The sequence below is a fragment of the Paramormyrops kingsleyae genome, chromosome 15, assembly GCF_048594095.1.
Source record: "Paramormyrops kingsleyae isolate MSU_618 chromosome 15, PKINGS_0.4, whole genome shotgun sequence".
NCBI lineage: Eukaryota > Metazoa > Chordata > Actinopteri > Osteoglossiformes > Mormyridae > Paramormyrops > Paramormyrops kingsleyae.
In genome coordinates this window covers 6,529,102-6,548,857 of record NC_132811.1, presented here as the reverse complement: position 1 = coordinate 6,548,857, position 19,756 = coordinate 6,529,102, and the positions used below count along the sequence as shown (strand labels likewise).

Genomic DNA, 19,756 nt, shown 5'->3' with positions numbered 1-19,756 from the left:
CCTCTTCCCTTAAACCTCGGTCGCAGTTCACGAAAGGTAAGGTCACTTAACAAAAAGAGGAGGGCTCGCCTTTCGAGCGTAATCTCTCACTGCGGGCGACTCGCGAGTGCAGCCTCGGCCTTCCGCACTTCTGGGCGGAGTTTCGAGTCCTCAGAGGGGAAGGGATCGCCGTTCCCCCGACATTTTTTTTTCCTCCCCCCAAAGACGCACGTCGCCAACCATCTCGGTGTGCTCTAGAGAGGGCCGGCAGGTCGGCACGTGGCTGGTTTCGGCACTCGGGAGGGGGTAGAGGGCAAAGGTGGTGGGGTTGGTCTTTTCTGGACACTGGAGTTTTTATTAAAGAAAAAAAAAAAGTCCTGTCATACTTCACCGCTTTCAGCGTCTTGTTCTTAACCTTCGGAAAAGACGTAGCAGGACTGCTAGAGAAAGAAACCCAATTTGCAAAAAAGATATATATATATATATATATATATATATATATATATTTATATACTGTATATATATATACACACATATACTCAATGGCACAGTTTTCTCCTCTTAAAACGATTCAAAGTCATGCATTTTACTAGTGGTTCTTAAGAGCAGCCTGTCACGCACGTCCTCACTCCCAGCTCACCGAAGGCTTCAGGATAATTCACTTTAACATGCAAAGTCTTTTTTTTGTTTGGTTTAAATAAAATACCCCATGTAGCAGCAGTTTCGCCTTTCAAAGGTCCCATCTGATAAGAAAGTTAAACGACCCGAGAAGGGACTCCCGCTGGACGTGATCAGGAACCGTCAGCTCTTCCTGTAAATGATGGTGAGTGATTGTACTGTAAGTGGTGGCGGGGGGGGGGGGGGGGGGGGGGGTAGGAGGCATAATCGCAGTACAGGGTAGGGTGTGGCTTTATTTACGTCACTCCAAAGAAAACAGGGTACATTTTCATTCCCACTCATACCCTCAGTCCCTAGATTTCGGGGGTGTGGGGGAGGGGCAATTACGTATCTGTGCAAGAAAAACAAACTGAAGACAGAATATCGTTTTGCTCTTGTTATTATGCTGGAGGATTTCAAAAAGGGAATGTTCTTAAGACAGCGAATCAGTCTGATCTCGTCCCCACCCCTGTTACCCAAGATACATACAAGAGCACAACATCCAGGACCTGCAGAGAGTCAGGGCATCGGGCACGGACCCTGCACCATACAGCAGGGCGCTGGCTTGACGGGGTGTTTCTCCCCTTCTCTTAAAAAGCATGATCAAAAGCAGGGCAAGATTGAATACATTAAATATATCACCCATTAACTATTCATTACAAGATGGCTTGAGCCAAGCCATATCTGCTTAATGGCTTCCGAAGAGATCAAATTTTTCTTCCAAAATAAGCTTCACAAAGCACTCTTCATCAGTCACTCTACACATTATTCCTATTTATAACCTGAATCTGTGAGGTTGCGGTTTGACGAATGCTTTCGAGGTCCAGAGTCCCACCTCTGAAAGTCCCATTTCTCTCCATTCCTCCATCCATCCATCCATCCATCCACCCAAGACCTCCTGTCTTCCCCTCGTATCCACGACCCATGTGTAATCCCGGCGAAAAAAACGAAAAGTGCAAATGAAACAACTTTTGTTTGTCTGTTTGTTAGTAATACACCTGAATGCTTCGTGAACAATGCTACATATCTGTTTTTGGGGAAATTAACAAAAGGAGATGCCTCCCTAAAAATGAGCTAATTCAGGTTGGGGAGTGTGAGAGCTGGAATGCCCGTAATGACACCGCGATGGCTACAGGGGGCTGCCCTCTCCCCCCAGTACAGGACGGGGACCCCACTGCCTATTTCCATCCCCCGTCAGAGTCACGTGTGGTTTTTTTCCAGTCATTGTTCTCCTTGGAAGAAAAAAAATTAGATAGAATGGGGGGGGGGGGGGGGAGGGGGGGGAAAGACACCCTCCAGCACTGTAGAGCCGTGTTTAGCTTCTGTAAGGCAGGACACATCTGTCTCTTAAATTTAGTAGATGTTGAAGTACAGGCAATCCTTTTTTAAATATCTTTCAAAATAAAATCGAGGGCCAGTTGAGACCAAAAATTATAAATCGAACCATTTCTGCTGTGTGTCTGTCGTCACAGGTGTCGAAAAAGCAAAAAAATGAGAAGTAGGTTCGTCTCTTAATGCATGTGGACGGCCTCTGACTGGTGTCCCCCGTCCCTGTCACCGGCGCCGCTCCGTCACGCCACGACGAACTCTGACTTCATGTCGGCTTTGACGTCGGGCTTCCACACGGAGTCGTCGAAGTCCAGGTCGAGGGAGCCGTCGCTCGACACGCTGCTGTTGCTGTTGCTGCGGCCCGACTTGCGGTTGGGCAGCCAGGGGTAGGGGGCGCGCGAGTCCCGCCGCGCCTTCCTCCGCAGCCGCTTCTGCTGCATCAGCAGCTGCAGCTGCTCCACCTTGCAGCGTGTGGCCCTGTTCTCCGTCTGCCGCAGTCGGTCGCCTGGGGAACCGGGATTGGGGGTGGGGGGGGGGAAGAGATGGAAAGGCGGTCAGATAGAAGGCCCCTCCCATCATCGGCAGCAGCACGCACGCCCCGTAAATAAAGCGCTACGCCTGACGAGGCAGATGTCTGCAGCATCCCGGAATGGAGGGGAGACGCTCTCCTCTAAGGAGCCCAGTCAGTGTTATCTGAGGACAAGAGATGACGGAGGTGTCAGTGGCACGGGGACGAGGCGGCCCTCCCCGCAGGGCCCCCATCCATGCAGGGCGCTAACGGGGCCCCACGCCTGCCTCGACTCACTAATAACCCCCCCTCCTCTTGTCGCTTATCTCTGCCCGTTCCTGATCAGGGGTGTTGCACAGGTCTGTGAGATGAGTGCAGAGCAGGAACGTGCAGAACAGGAGCGCGCAGAACAGGAACGTGCAGAACAGGAGCGCACAGAGCAGGAACGCGCAGAGCAGGAGCGCGCAGGGCAGGAACGCGCAGAACAGGAACGTGCAGAACAGGAGCGCGCAGAACAGGAACGCGCAGAACAGGAACGCGCAGGGCAGGAACGCGCAGAGCAGGAACGCGCAGAGCAGGAACGCGCAGAACAGGAGCGCGCAGAACAGGAACGCGCAGAACAGGAGCGCGCAGAACAGGAACGCACAGAGCAGGAACGCGCAGAGCAGGAACGCGCAGAGCAGGAACGCGCAGAGCAGGAACGTGCAGAACAGGAGCGCGCAGAGCAGGAACGCGCAGAGCAGGACCGCGCAGGGCAGGAACGCGCAGGGCAGGAACGCGCAGGGCCGATGCGGGTTGGCCTAAGGACGTCTGCTGCTTTTATTAAGGAATCTGTGCTCGAACTTCCTCATTGTTAAATGCAACAAAAAAAAAGCACCACTTAAATGCACAGGTATCAGGTCGAACCGTTTTCCTGTTATGAGAAATGAAAAGCGACAATTCGACGACCCAAACGAAAAAGGGGACAAATGCAGCACAACTGCAGTGAGGCATCCTCAAACCGACGAGGCCCCTGGAATAACTGCTCCCTGGGGGGGGGGGGGGCGTTCCAGCCCCACGGCTTGGCTCTCACACACGGGCCAGCCTTTAATTTCATTTATAAATATATTCAGAGGGTTCAAAGGAAGGGAAGAGAACCGCAGACGAATCGCTAGTTCCATTAGCATCTATCTGGGAATTAAATAATTAAATAAGAGCCGGGCCGGATCGATGCGTTCCGGCGTGTTCCGTCTCTGTGGCGGGCACACGCATGTACACCAGTATGCGCGCACGCGCGGCTTTTACCGTCGATCGATGGCGAAATGAAAAGAGCTATTGATTAAGCCTCAGCTGTAGCGCAGCCATCCGTCCATGGGTGAGGATGGCCGTATTGGCTTTCGATGGAAAACGCAAGCGAATGGAAATTGTACGAGGGAGTGTCGGCCCCCGCTCCCCCCTCCCCCAACCCCGCCAGCCGCCGCTTCCTGCTGTGGGCCCCGGGAAGACCTCTTAAGAGGGCCAAGTAGGAGGGCTGAGTATCTGCCCCAAAGTGCCAAAGGTGAGGGAAAAGGAATTGGGGGCGTTGAAGGAGGTGGCTCCGATTTCCACCCCCCAAAAAATCTAAAATTCACACTAATTATCTACATCCTAGAGCTGACAAGTCAGCGACGGCAGAAATTCCAGCGGCGCTGATAAACACCAGCTCTGCGCGAACCAGCAGAAGCCTGGAAATAAACCTGCGAGATGTCGGGCGTTACGAGACAAGTGCCGAGCCTCACGGACGCCCGCAGACCCCGCGGCCTCACAGCCTGGTGTCTGGGCACGGCCCGGAAAAGGCTGTACGTTTCCAGGGCCGCAGCGTTGCTGAGTCACCGGGATCTCAATCGTCTGGAGAAAGGTCGCCCCCACTTAAGCTCCGCCCACATTGTACTAAAGCTAGTAATTTAATGGCTCCTCTCCACTAAAACTACCCGGTGCCTTCGAGAGGCTTCTGTCGGACAGTGATTAAATGCTTCATTTAATTTTCACCCTGAAAAAAAAGGACAAAATCTGGGAAGAAAATTCACAGCAGTGAAGAGTGTGGAGAGAAAAGTATATATATGAGTTATAGTATTCCCAGAAGGCAGTGCGGGTGCTCGAAAAAAACAGCACAGAACATCACCTCCTGAACCCAGGTGGCTTTCCGCCACCGCTGCCTCCTGGGAGGTGTCCTTTACTCTGACAGCAGGGCTGCAGACAAGTCCCATGACACCAGGTAGCGGTGGGACACCCGAGACCTAACATGTGGATCCATCGGCCCATCATGAATGGCGTGTCACCGCCGGGCTGCCCTCCCTGCAAATGTCCGTAATCCTTTTAAAGGCGGGTGTCCGGTCTTTACTGCGGAACGGCATGAACCGGGGGTGGGGGGGGGGGTGTCACCTGACTATAGACGCATGGCAGGCATCAGAGGGGGCAACACTCCAAGTCCATTTATCATCACAGAGAGGAGGAGGAAATTTAATACGATTAAGGACAGAGATTAACGCTGAAGTCAGAGAGCAGGAAAGCACTGCCTGACGCCTACCCCCCCGCCCCACCCCCACCACTTCGTCAACATCACAAGCCACAGTAAAACTGCCAGCCTTCTAACAAAAAAATACCTGCCCTGCCTCCTTCAAAAGCCAGGCACCCCCCCAGCCTGCGGCTTTCCTTTGTGGGTCTTCAGGACCGCCTGGCGCGCAACCAAACTCCCGACGACATGCCCAACAGTCGTGCTCCAGATGTGGAGATTAAACAGGCCTTCCTTAGTCAGGATAGGCCTTCCTTAGTCAGGATAGGCCTTCCTTAGTCAGGATAGGCCTTCCTTAACCACGACTCCCTTAAAGCACAGCTTAATTAGCGGCTGCCTCCCATTTCTTGCCGATTGTTTTGCAGCTTCCGCCGTTCGCTGAGTCAGGGTCACGACCTTCCCACAGACGCGTACAGCCGACTCCAGCAACTCACTTTCCACGCAATGTTCTTCTGACGACACTTCACCATCCTCCCCCCCCCCCAATAATCTGTAAACTCCCTCAACCCCCCCCCCCCCACACACACACCGTTACACCTTATTCCCGAACACTAAAACCGGCCCTCCATCACCCGACAATCTAACAGACAGCCAATCACAAATCGACTCTGGTACAGATCATGGATATCGGGAGGTAGGTCATTGGCACACCCCCCCCCCCCAATGTGGCTCTTGGGGGAATGGGAGTCAAGCCAGTGAAAGGGGGTACAGAGCTGCCTCTGGAGACGGCCATACAGTGCGACCCTTGTTCACGCATCTCAACTCTTTATTTTTTGGGAAATCCAGGACAGGATGGAGAACCAGAGACAAGCGCAACAGGTAAACCCAAGAAAAGGCGGGGGGGGGGGGGGGGTGTGCAGAGCATATGTAGGCACACATTTATATACGGAATGGCAGGGGGGCCCTCGACGACCCAGCATGGCTGCTCCCAGCGGGGGGTGGGCCAAAATACCCAAGGGCATTCAAACAAGTGGTGAAAAGAGGAGAAGCCCCCCCCCCCCAGACCTCCTAACCATACTGGCCCACCCTCCATTGTCCCACTTCAACCTTAGGCCGAGCTAAACCAACTTGACACACCGAGGAGAGCCATGGGTGGGGTCCCACTGAGTGTACCCCCCCCCCGTCTGTGGAAGACGGCAGCTGTGACGCTCCGGGCCCCAAAGCACAGCTGGTGGGTTTCCTGATCCCTGCAGCCTCCATGACTTTCCAGGCAGGCTGGCTAAACAAAGGCCTGGACCATGCCGAGGGGAGGGGGGGGGGGGGGGGGGGGGGCGGAGGTGGGAGCCTTGCTGAGCACAGGAATTCACTCCCCAGTCACATCGCCCACCCCTCCACCCACCGCCATTATGAGGTCACGCGTAGGAAGACCAGATCGGATCTCGCCTGCTCTGACAGACGGGCGATGAAAGTGGCCGGACGCTCGTACCCGGCCGTGCAAGGAGCCGACCGGCATGCAGCAGCTGGTGCTTCACTCCTCAGTGGTGTTATCTACAAGGAAATAATTCATCAAGTCTCACCACCCAAAAGGTGGGGCACTCTGGGGCGAGACCTCATACCCACCTGTTAAAAATACACTATCATCAAAACAAAAAGTTACCGCTGACAGATAATCAGCAGGGAGAAGCTGTGGTCCGGAGTGGAAGCCCATCTCCAGACATGGTTATGTAAGCTGAAACACGGCATCCCCAGCTCAAATACTTCTTGTTTTCAGAGGAAGAACCAATTAATCTGTGGGCAGGAGCTGGCCGGATATAAAGTACGGTTTTATGAATGGACACTCAGTTCTGTGTCGCTCTCGCCTTGATAACACAATGAGCATTCGCGCAGCGCTGCCATTTTCGTATAAATCTGTCTATTTAAAGTCGGAGGGGAAACACAGGCGGCATTGAAGGCCACACTTGGAAAGACCAGGCGCATTTTACAGATGAGGTTAGAGTTTTGGAGCGCGGCAGCGGAAACGGTGGGACGGCCCATTGACTGGAGAAAGAGGCGTGGGGGAGGGGCCGCGGGACCTTTCGGACACCGGGGGGGGGGCTGGGTTAGGAAAATAGGCAGGCATTATGTGGAGTGCGTGGACCTGTCACAAACACAAGCAGTGACCAAAAAAAGGAGCTCTTCAGCCTCCCCACTGTGGGGGGGGGGAGGGGGGGGGGCTCCGAGAGCGCACACTTTAGCGTAATGCGAAAGGATTCGGCCTCGCAACAAATCACCGATTTTTCCTAATGCTAATCACAGCCACCGGTGCGAAGGGGATCACTAAGGACTGTTTTTGTCAAGCCTGACGAATGACGCACAAACTGTGCTTTTATATAAATCGCTCACCTTCCCCCACACGGTGATCAGCGTGTCACGTTCAGGAAGCGGGGCCGCACACCATGCCCCGTGCCCCTCCCCCTCTAGGCCTGTGCCGTCTCAGAAATGAATCCCCCCCGGCGGGAACCCAACCCCTCAGGGCTGGTGGTGGTGGTGGGGGGGGATCAGGGCCTGTCCGCAAGCTGACAAAACCGCCTTGTTGAGCCTCGGCCACTGCATTCCCAAGAGCCCCCCCCCCCCGCCCCAGCTTCTCACCCACACAGGAATCTCCCAGCCTGCCTCGGCTCCCCTCCCACTCCCTCTGCCTCCTCCTCCCCCCCACCATGTCTTTTTAAGTCCAGCTCAGTCACTCCACACCTTCCTTTTGACCGCAGGCCTGAAATAGCCCCAGGAAACAGTGATGGAGGCCATCTGACGCCCCCCTCCCCAGGAAGCCGGGCATCGGACTCCCTCGCACCGTGACCCTTAATGCCTCGGACATGTGACTCGGGAATTCGAAGTGGAATAAAACATTCCAGGGTTGTCATGGCGACTCAGTGGCAAGTCAGGAATCCCCACTTTGTGGCCATGAGCTTCCCATTCAGCGCAAATTTCCAATCACATGCAGACTGGCATCTCCGAAGTGGCCACAGGGTGGCCCCCCCCAGCCCAGTGCCCTTTGCCCCCTGACAGTCGGAGGAGCGGGAACTCACCAGAGGGTTTGCACATGTGGATCTGGCTCTGGCACTGAACCAGGGGGTGCAGGACGGCAGGGCTGGCAGCAGGCACTGAGGTAGCTCTGGCGGAGAGGCCGGCGAGCCCGGGTGTGGGGGGCGAGGGCGGCGGCGAGGGCGGCCCGCACTGGGTCTGGCAGCGCAGCTGCGTCAGCGAGGCTGGCACGCCCTGGTAGTGGCGGGTGGCGCTCAGGAGGTCATTGAGGATCTGCAGGATGGTGCCAATATCCCGCCGCGGCCGCCCGCTGCTGTCCTGGCAGTTTGGGTGCAGGGTGCCTGGGGGAGAAGGGGGGGGGCAGCTTTACCGGTCGGGCCCCACCTAGAGGTTCCAGTTGCGGTTAAAAATACGGGCCAGGCGGGCACCAGGAGTAGCCACGCCCCCCCCGCTTACCAGAGAATGTTCCTGAGAAAACGCCGGGCGCGTGGTTGACAAAGCTCTCGATGATGGCACCCGGCTTGCGGGACCGTGTGCTGGGGGGGCTGCTATTGCTGGGGGCCTTGGCACTGCAGTTAGTCTGGTGGGACAGAAACCGACATAGTTAAGTCGCAGTTGTGGGGTGGGGCGGGTCACTGGTGTAACTGTCACAAGGCTCCAGTTACAAAAGGACCGAAGCAGGATGGTGGGGGGGCCGAGCGGCGCAGAGAAAGCGAAAGAAAACCGCAAGAAGGGAAATTCGGACGGAGGACTGGAAGAGGGCAGCCCTTTCTCAAAGACAGGGACGGCGGCCGGCGGTTCCTGTGACTTCTTTGCACATTTGCTCATTATTTGATTGTGCATGGTCACCGCAGGTCATGGGAAACGGCTTTTACAGTTATGCGGGGGGGGCACATTCAGGGAGCTGCAGCTAGATGCGGGTGAGCCGCCAGTCACCGAAGCAGCTGAGCAGATAATCAGTCACTGGGCATAACATGTTTAACCACCTCCCCCCCCCCCAAACTGCAGCGGGGAGACATACCTCAGGGCAGGGTGTGACGGGGCTGGAGCTCGCAGCCGGGGGGAGGTGAGAGCGGAGGAGTCCGTTGGGGGGAGGTGAGAGCCGGGGAGGGGGACTGCACTGGCCGGCAGAGGATGAAGGGTAGGCAGGGGGCATGGCCTGCACCGGGCTGGAAGCGGGGAAGGCAGAGGGGCTGACCAAGGAGACGGGGGTCGGGTGAAGGTGGGGGGCATGTGGGAGGGTGGGGGGGTGCGCCTGCGGGTGGGGGTAGGGCTGCTGTGGGAGCCGCACGTGTGCGCCGCTGTTGCCGGGCACTGCGGCGGACGCCCCTGCAGCCTCGGGGCCCCCCCGGGCGATGACGTGCCGATGCTGCAGCTGCGGGCCGCCGGACTGCTGAGCCGCCAGTTGCAGCTGCACGAACATCATGTGATCGCCGACGCGCAGGGCCAGGGTCAGCGGCGAGCGGCCCGACAGGAAGTCGCTGACCTGCACACAGGAAGCAGAGAGGAGAGCGGCGTTAAAAGGGCACCAACACCACTAAGGTCAGCCGTGCACCGGTGTCAGGGCTGGACCCCAGAAGAGACCCCAGGAGAGAGTTGAGCTCTAAGCTCAGAGTAGAACCAGCCCAGGGATGCAGTCTAAGCCCGACGCTTTAACCGAATCGCCAGTGAGGATGCACAAGTAGGAAAGCAGTGGAGTAAAAAGCAGGCCAAAGAAAGACCTATACATCACCCCGCCCCCCCCACCTCCCACGAGCCGCAACCCTGCACCCTGCCGCTATTCAGCAGGCACACAAAGCACGGCCTTCTGGCCCGGCCGCGGGAAGGCGGCTGCAGATGCGGGCCGCGAACCCACCCCGCAGGCGTGCGCATAATATCCGATTGTTCTGGCAGCCATGCCGGATCTGGAGCGGCCTGCCCATTTTTGGGAGCGTCCCAGGAAGGAAGCCAGGGCTTGCTCCGCTAAGCTCTGAAGCACCCCCCCCCCGAATCTGGAACAAGCTGCACTGGAAGCTTAAGTCGGTCCGGCTCCAGAACCGGCACAACAATCCCCGCTTGTTCAGCTATCTTCTGCAGCTGCTCTGGGGCTGCCTCTCTATTCGGAAGCTGGAAGTATGGCGAGAGCTGGACGCCGCGGATCACGGGGGACTGACAGGGATTTTAGGACAGCGGGAGGCTAAACGGCGCTATTTTCGATGACGGTCATGTGACCCAAAAGCACACATTTCAGACACACGCGTTAGAGAAACGCCCGCATGAAGCCGAGCCAAGCCGGCTTTCTGGAAAGGCGGATTCTTCCAGCAGGAATGCGCTCGGAGCGCCAAGGGCACTCCCAGCAGACCCATAATGCATTGTGCTGCGCTGGCGCACGCTGACCTGTCGTTGACCCCCAGAATCGCAGAGGTTCTGCCCTCCATCATTTCTCCCCCAGTCCTTTGCTTATTTATTCTTCGATCGACCGACAGCTTTCTGCAGTCGGGGTGACCTTTGGCCGCTTGTGCATGAAGTACCTTATTGACACTGGGGACAACAGCAGGCCGGCAGAAGGGGGGCTCAGAACACCTAACGCGCCCCCCCCCCCAAAGGAAGACCATGACGCCATGAAAAATAAGTGTTCTTGATCTAAACTAAAAGATCTAATTAAGCTAGCAAGGGCCTCCAACACATCACTGCCCTGTAATCTCAGAGGAACTCCTCGCACAGAAGCCACTGCAGGGGCCACACGCAGGGTGAGGGGAGGGGGGGGGCTCTGACTCTCAGGGATACAACAAGCTGGGACATAGAGCTTCGCGCTCCCCTTCAAATCCTCTCACCGCCCCCCCCACACATCACAGGATAACGTTCCCTTAGTCAGAGGGACCGAGAGCACGAGGACAAACAGCCTTTCCTTAAAAGCAAAGACTTCGTTGAGCTTCTGCTAAAACCTACAGCAAGTCACCGGTAGGTATTCTCCTACCTTCGTCCGTTTGCCCCGCCTGAGCTCGACTCGCTGAAGGTAGCAGTCGCAATGAATGACAGACACTCTGCCTCCACCCTATGACTAGCAGAGATTACCAAGAGGCTATGTGCTATATGCTAATCTGCACACAACACCCCCCAATCCCAGGCGGGGAGAGCACACGGCAGAGGAGCTCTCCTCATCATGCAGAGAGTCCCCAAAACGAGAGCCTAACAGGGGTGTCGCTCAGAGAGGAGACATATCTGAGCTACCCAAAAAAAGACCATCTGCTTTTTAATTAATCTAAACAGACTGTATTTCATTAAGGAACAATAAGCAGATATTTATCAGTGCGAATTTCTTCTCTCTACAGAACACTTAAAACAGGGGTGCCCAATCTTATCCGCAAAGGGCCGGTGTGTATGCGGGTTTTTGGGATAACCTGTAGGTCAGCTGTTCAAACCCAGGTGTGAGGACTCTTCAGCCAATCAGTCCTCTAATTAGTAATCTAATTAGGGAGTTGCAGCGAAAACCCGCACACACACCGGCCCTTTGTGGAAAAGATTGGCCACCCCTGACTTAAAAGGCTTACAAATGTTACACAACCCCAACCAAAAAAGCCCCGAATTGATAAATCATAATAATTTTCAATATTTTATTGCTTCAATACACAGAGGCACCAGACAATTGCTGAGGAAGGCCCTCGGGAAGCGGATTAATCACTCGTGGCAGCAACACTTAAAGAATCCCGGGGATCCTCAGAACACCTGAAAACGCGTCACTCTGAGTCGACGGGAAAGTCCCCAGCGACGGTCTCAACATGCCCTGTTTGGTGAAAGATCGCCTTCGGCCCAGGCTGGGTGGGGGAAACAGGCATCTCCCAGCATGCCTACAAAAACAGACCCCCTCACCTGCAGTCTGGAAGCACCTATAAACCTCTGGCGGGGACCTACCCCACCTGCCCACCCCCCCAAGCTCAGAAATCAAAGGAGTCCACGGAGGACAAGCCGACATGCTGCCGTCGTGCAACTACGCACGACTACGCAGGTGTGTGAATCAGGCAGGTCATTAAACGATGACACGTTCTGGAGAAGGTGCTCGGATAAGAGTCAAACAGGACAGCCTCGACTAATTAACGCCTCGGAGGCCCAACAAAGCAGCGCTCCCTGCTATCCGTAAGCATAGCCTCGAACCCACTGTCTTCTAGTGGGAGAAAAATCGCGGAACACAGGATTCAGATGTTGACTGCACTGAACCTGCATTTTCGCTGGCCTGTCTAATTACAAAAAAAAAAATTTTAATCTTCAAAATGAAAATCAGAGTTGGTATTCCACTTGGGGAGAATAAAGTTGTCTTGTGATGAGAAATATATGGGCGCCATGTGTAAAACGGGGCAGGAACAGGGAGAAACTGTACTTTGCGGGTTTTATATGTGCAATGTGGGTCAGCAGTAAAATTATTTAATGAAAGACCACTTTAAGGCATCTGCCGTTCGCCGTGTCCTCTCGATCACTCCAGGTATCCGTGTGATAATCAAAAACACACACATGCATGCATGCATGCACACACACGCACATACGCACACACACACCAAATCATGCAAAATGGAGCCTTTTTTTGGCAAGGATTAATTAAACTCTGACCACGTCTTCGTGACGACGGTGTGATGAGACGCGGCTTAACCTGATGCCAGTTACTCAAGGAAAAAAGAAAAGCACCAAAATAAATGAAGCCAGCATTTGCATTTGTTTCTAATCCTTCAAAGGCGTCACGAGAAAAGACTTATGCGAGTGTTTATTCATTGCTTAAGTACATCCATTGCAGGATGGAGGACAATCATTAGAAATAAACATAACAAATGCTTTGACCCCAGACCTGATTTAAATGCATGGGGGGGGGGGCGGCGATAGCCCCTAAGCGTGGTCTCTCTCAGCATTTGTGAGGGTAACACACCCACTTAGTTTCGCTGCTCTAATTGCCTTAATTGGGGGTTTCTGCATGTGGTCCCACCTCTTCCTGGATTACCTCCAATCACGATGCCCGGCACTTGAATGACAAAGGGAGCCAGCGAATGAAAGGTGGTCACGATACACAGTTTAGCCGTTCAAAATGAACGCAGGCCTCTCAGAAGGCCTGCTTAAGTGCTATTACAAACAGCAGGCCCTGACTTTTGAAAAGCATATTCATATAAACTCAGTGTTTGACCTACCAGCGTCAAACCAACCTTCCAGGGGAGGGAAGCTGCTTTTCTGGCCACCTTGGGGATCTAACACCCGGAAATCCACAAAGCAGTCGAAGAAGAGCCACAAGATCAAAGTGAAAAAGCACATCGGTTTCTCGGACGCGTCAGTGCTTGAAGATTTGCGTCATGTGTACGGCCACACACGCACGCACACACACATGCATGCATGCGATGACATAACTGTCGCAGAAAGAGCCTGAAGCTATTGCAGTTTTACTTGGGTATTGATCTATTGCCTTCAGAGATGGCTTTCGATTTCTCCCACTTGCCAATTGCTCAATCTTATTAAGAACCAAAGATTTCCAATTGTGTTAGAGCAGCAGATTAACAAAACTGATGAGGGAAAAACAGACAAATGGTCTAGTGGAGGACAGGGGGGGGGGAGCAAAATGACGCCTATTGACTGAAACATTGACACATGACATTTTCAAATCCTGCAAACATATTTTGCCAAATGACTGTTTCAATAAAGTGATTAAAGCACTCAAGGGGCTTTAATGAGAGATCTTGCTGGTGCAGGCAGACCCCTGTCGGGGATTAGGGTGACCTGGGAAGAGCGAGGAGTCACAGGACGTCTGTACTCTGCGCTGGCCCTCCCTTCAGCCAGGGAGGCGCCCGCAACCCGGGGCACTTACAGGAATCCCTGACTCACCGGGCCGGCCGAGCCGCTCATCCAAAGATAAAAGATGAACGGCCCACAGCTCACATGGTGTGGAAGCATGTAGCGCACGGCCCATCAAATAAACAGGCAGCCAGGCCAAGACCAAGTGCTACGCACACAGAGGTCTTAGCAGTTAGCCTGGAATAGGACCAGACGAAAAAAATAAGAAATTTATACATTAGTCTGGCGTAATGTATTCTGAATTTCCCCCTTTAAAATTGACCTTGGTCAATTTTTAACTATTGACAAACTCCTCCTCCAATATCTAACTCCAAAGCCTCTAGAGTAAATCTCCCAGTGTCATTTAGGAAGGAACTGGTACAGGCTTGGACACGTCAATGATGTTAAAAAAATCATTTTTTAAATTTATTTTAGCAGACGCTTTTATCCAAAGTGACATACGTGTTTTGTGAAAGCAGGGTCCCTGGAACGTGTGGTGTTAAGGGCCTTGCTCCCGGGCCCAACGGAACACATACTCTGCTACTCGAGAATCGAACCAGCAACCTTCTGATCACGGAGAGCATCAAGACCAGCTGAACCACACATACACACAGCCAACCAACTGGATGTCTTAGTTATTTGTGGAAGTTGCGTGTGGAATTCACAGTTTACCCAGTTGGCAGCTCCCTCTTCAAATTTATACCTCTACTCTCGATCAGGGATGATTTAGGGCAGAAACCATGAGGGCCATTTCCCTCACGACAAGTCCCACGTCGGGAGAGATTCGTTCAATGGTGCAAAGGTGACAAGATACACAACATAGGAAGTTTTTCCTCTGTAGAATTCAATACTACAGTTTATTCCGTGGGTCAGTCAAGACGTTTAGGCTGAAATAACGTATAAGCAAAAGAATCTGTCATAGCCACAGTATGGGATCATAGTCCCCCTTTGGCTTGCCGTTCCTTTGTTTATGTGCTGGTCTAACAGTGGTGGGTTGGTTTTACGGATCAGCAGCAGACGAGGAATAAGGGGAGGGTGCACAAGAATGGCTGGATTCGACTGGGTGGCATATGAACGGCATTTCATTTACCCAATGGGCAAGCAAATGGTGCTATAAAAAGACAAAGAATGAACAATTTCACTTTCACAATCTTGAAAGCAAGTGATGAATGCTGTAGACGCTGCCCAGCCTCCCCCCCGCAACAGCCAGCCACATTTGTCATGAGTGAGAGTGACCTCATCCAATTGGATTCCTTTTCGTAATCTTACTCGAACTGGACAAAGTGTCATTCACAGCAGCTGTGAGTCGATGGTATACAGCCAGTGTTTCTTGCAAACACCCGTCCGGAAAAGGGTTAGGAGTTTAAGGGGTTCTCTTGGTCATATGGCACAAAAGAGACTTGACCAAACTAGCACCTTAATGTAGTATTATGCTTGAAAAATGGCTTATTCATTAAAGGGGGCTTATTTTTGCCGAAACTAATGACAGCAATATCACCGTTTCTCCGACATTGTCTGTGAGAGCTATTGGAGGTCAATGACCACCCAAAGCAGTCCCCTCTAAATGACAGGAGGGGTGAAAGTACTTGTCACAAAAAAAGGTTTCGGGTTCGAGTTCCCAGAGGGTCCCAGTCTGAGTAAACATCCATCTGTATAATTAGGATTACAGTGTTTCAGCTGAACTCGCTTTGGTAAGAAGGTGTTTGCTAAGCAGCTGAAGAACAAACGTTGGATTATCACGACAGAAACCCCCCCCCCCCCCCCATGCCCAAGGCTGCAGACGTGCATTTTCCTTGGTGCCCAGGTGCTGTGCTGGTAAACAATCCCCACACCCCTCCCCACTCTGTTTTTTCATGCCATCTAATGCCAAGGCAGGAGATCTAGGAAGCAATGCCAGACTTGCAGCCACGCAACACAAATTACAGAGTAGACAAAAAAGCGGAAACACAGGAAAGGGGGGGGGGGCAATAATTACAAGGCTCCCCTTTCCTAACAACACTTTCCATCTTACAACAGAGATGCCTGAAATGGATCCATCCCCCTCCAGGAACCTGCCTCTGTGCTTCCAGCTACCCCACCATGCTGATAACATGGGGTTATCCAGGTAGATCCTGCAAAGATCCATCCATACACAGAACCTGATCTCAGTCCCACCCTGGAGAGAGGAGCCATTAAAACAGATTTCTGGGTGGGGGGCCTTGCTTGAATAGCCACACTCTCATACTCTATCACACCATCATACTATCCTTGCCACTTTTAGAAACTCAGGGCATCTGTTCGGTTAGAAGACCCCTCTTAAGAGCCTCCAGCTCTGATTGATTCCCAATATTTCCTGGGTGTGTGATTACATGAGCTAAAAACTCCTGTATCGATATTTTCCTGGATTACTCATTTCGTATACATTTCCATACATTTTTTACACTATAGAATCCGCATGACTTACAAACCATTCACAAGTCTAATTTTCCTTCCCCTTTAAATTAACATTTCAATTAACCCAAAAATAACCCATCATTTTCATTTCACAAGCCCGGTAATATTTTGGCATTTAAGCTTTTGCTTTTTTCTTGATACGTTTTTTTTTTTTTTTTAATTCTTGTCAAGCCTCTGAATGACTCACCAGGAAGCTCAATTACAACATCAGACAATACCGTACATTCTTGAGAAAATGTGCACCCAAACGAAAGAAGTCATACCTTCTGATTTACTCATGACTGTCACTTCCTTCTGTCGCTGCCTATGGGAGCCGGCTGCCTAAAGGAAAGCCTATAGCAGTGCTTTTCAGCCCAGTCCTCGTGGAGCCCCCACACGGTCCACATTTTTGCTCCCTCCCAGCTCTCTGCCAGACAGTCCATATTTCTGCTACCAGGGGCTGGGAAGCAGCAAAAACGTGCACTGTCTAGGGGACCTTGGGGAATGGATTTAGAAAGACTAGCCTATAGAACAATAGTCTCCAAGCTGGTTATTCTGCACTGCTTCTCTCAGAAACCGCACTTAAGAGGAGATGTGCGGCCAGGCAGTCCACATAATGAAGGGAGGCGTTTCTTCCCCTCCCCCCTGCATTGCCAAACACAGTCATTTATCGTCACTGATTCTACTGCTTACACAATAAAGGCAGGACATCCAGGTTAAAAATATCACAAGGCCATCCCAGACTCTGACATTGTATTTTTAAATCATTCATGCTTAAAATATATCTTTGAAGTAATACTTCAAGGAAACAGAGCCAACAACATGAATATTGATTTCGGTTTGCAATCAGAATTACAACCTCCTCGAACAGGACTTTGGCTCTTTTTCTTTGAAATGTATACAAACGCAAAGAAACTGTCATAGTTAAAAGCACCATTATCGGGCCAGTGTCAATTTGTTTAACAACCTCGTAATTGATCAAAACGACAAGTCATGTGACCTCCTCAGCAAATGTCACGAGCTGCTGAGGGTATGGTGTGCATATTAACGCCTGCACAAAAAAAAATGCGTATAGGCGATGCATTCAAGTGACAACCTCCCTCTCATACTCAGAGCACATGCGTTCAAAAATTAACATTCAAGACAAGCGTGCAAGGCAGTCTTCAGTCTCCATGGCGTTTTGAAATGGGGACCTTCGTTATCCCCGAAATGTACACGCACGTAGAGGTAGGTTTGGCTTTGTAGAAGTCGGTCAGGATGAATAACAGGCAAGACTGGGTTTAACCGTTAACGCATGGAGACAGTTGCAGCGATACTGTCGCAAAAGCCACATGACGCGCCGTCCTGACAAACCAGACCTTCTCGTATGCTTAAACCCAACCAAGATAAGACATGAAAGCAGCACAAACTGCTCCCCCCCCCACCCCACCTTATTCACCAGATGCTTTGTACAGGTGTATACGTGTTGCCAGTACAGTGTTGAAATACCAAACGAGCATGCTGTGAAATCCTTTTTAAAAAAACAAATTCAACCACAGAGATGATCGTATCGTGAAGAATGATGCCTAATAAAGACAGACCCCATTTACCTGAGTTTCCGTTAAACTCTCCAAGGCTTGCATTACAGACTGCTCCGGTCTTGATACTTGGGACTACGGGGGCGGGTGGGGGGGAGAAGGCACAAAAACAAACCAGTTACTGGACAGACCTCGTGCAAAGAGTTAAAAGACTGTCACAGCAAGCACATTTCATCATAGCACAGTGAAACATTGCTTCTCCACAAAGGCGTCTTACCATTAAGCCTGCTTCAACAGTTGGTACGAGGGTAAGCCTACTCCCATCAGAGATGCCCAAGTCCTGCAGTTTTCCTGTACTGAGCCTCCTGATGGAAACCGGAGGGAAAAAAATTAATCTCAAAATATTCAGCAGCACCTGTGCATATTGAATATAAACGACGGCAAAATACCTAAGAAACATTTACTAACGGAGAGGAAATAATGTTTGAGGCGGGGGAAATTCACAGACTTTCATGTGACAGGGGTTTAAAATTCTTTGAAGTCATGTTTTGCCTGAACATGAAAACAGTAATGTGTTAGAAGAGTAATTCAGTAAGGAAACGGTCGTTCGGTAAACACTTTTTTAAGTCGAGAAAGAATAGATGCCATACTTGGTCAAGCGCTTCAGTTCGGACGTCAGTATAGTAGCAGTCGGGCTAAACCGCCGTGTTTTTTTGTTGGCTAGGATCGTTAACACACCCTCACATAAACTGCGGATATCTCTTGAAGACCAGGACATCAACTGATAAAGCAAAAATCAAGCACTGGACAATATTACTTTATGGCAGCCTACTAAGATCTAAAGAGCTGGAGTTACTGTGCTGTGCACTTGGTATCAACGAAACTCACTCCTGCATGCTAATGATGTGATCTGAGCCGCTTTCTTTTTACGCACTAAGAATATTTATTCCTGGCGCGTCACTTTGTGTAAATGAGATGGCTATTCCGTTTTGATCAAACGAGCTTTAAAACAAGTCAAAATATACAACCAGATTACTTAGTTTGATTTTATGTTAGATTATCCTGCATTGCATGGGAAAGTGAGGATATTTACGGTAAAATATGTATTTGAACTGAATTTTAAAATTAGCAGCTGGATGTAGAAATAACATTTCGGTACTTTGTAACAACTGCCTAAAATGTTTATTCTGCAGAAATACAATTGTAACTAATATTTTAATAGAAGTGTGAAATGCAGATTTTTAAAGGTTGTGCTTGTTATGCATCTTTGAAATGCCATTATGCGTTAACGTCAGAATACATTTAATTTTAAAAGACACGCAAATCAATGCAGAAGACCTTTTCGTGCTGTACCGTGGACGTCTGTATTAAATGTCACCTCCGGCTGAACAAAGGGACCCAACACTTTGCTTAAGGGCAGCTATTTGGGGGAAAGAAGATTAAAATCGGTTGTCTGTTTTAAAGGATGATGCGATTTTCAGGCGATTACTTGAGGGGACATTAAATTGTTCAGCTATGAAAAGGGGGGGAAAATAATGCGACAGTTCGTCATTTGCAAACGACAAAGGATTCCCTTTCACTTAACACAACCTTCTCACTGCACGACTTTACTGGACAAAATGTATCAGGATCAAAATAGTTTTAACGGATGGTAAACATCACTGAAACCACTTACAAATCGTCCTAGTATCTCCGCGAAAAAAAAAACAGAATTTGCTTCTTGATAAGAGCAACATTTTATTAATATTTCAAAAGTACTGTAGGTACCCAAAGACGGTGAGAAAAGCAGCTTGTAAATTAAGCGACATGGGGTTAATTGCATTAGCTAATGTGATACAATGAGCAAGGAAAGAAGCGTACTAGTAATTTTTGATGAGCGATCTACGCGAGAACTGAAAGGAAGAGTACAGCCAATCGTAAGCAAATGCAGGGTATGCAAAATCCACAGATACAGATATAGATTTTGCACTCGTCTAATTAAAGATTTTCAAAACTGCGTGAAATCGGTCGGGCGGCTGAAAAGGGAGGCTGAAGCAGTCCCGAGGTTAGCAGACACTACCGGCGTCGCTGCCTCACCCTCGC

General features: G+C 51.2%; 1 protein-coding gene across 5 annotated transcripts in view; it reads right to left on the bottom strand.

Moving 5' to 3' along the window:
- Positions 1-870: 870 nt before the first annotated feature.
- Positions 871-19,756, bottom strand: part of LOC111860476 (midnolin-like) — a 40,628-nt gene continuing 21,742 nt past the window's right edge. For 4 of the 5 annotated variants that reach the window (XM_023844222.2, XM_023844219.2, XM_023844223.2 and 1 more), the window contains 6 exons: positions 17,952-18,039; positions 17,747-17,809; positions 8,986-9,450; positions 8,421-8,544; positions 8,009-8,305; positions 871-2,470 (listed from right to left, as the gene is read on the bottom strand). In XM_023844222.2, coding sequence (XP_023699990.2) covers positions 2,208-2,470; positions 8,009-8,305; positions 8,421-8,544; positions 8,986-9,450; positions 17,747-17,809; positions 17,952-18,039 — 1,300 coding nt within the window. In that variant the 3' untranslated portion in view covers positions 871-2,207. The remainder of the gene's footprint in view (positions 2,471-8,008; positions 8,306-8,420; positions 8,545-8,985; positions 9,451-17,746; positions 17,810-17,951; positions 18,040-19,756) is intronic. The other variant, XM_023844224.2, reaches the window with a different exon arrangement.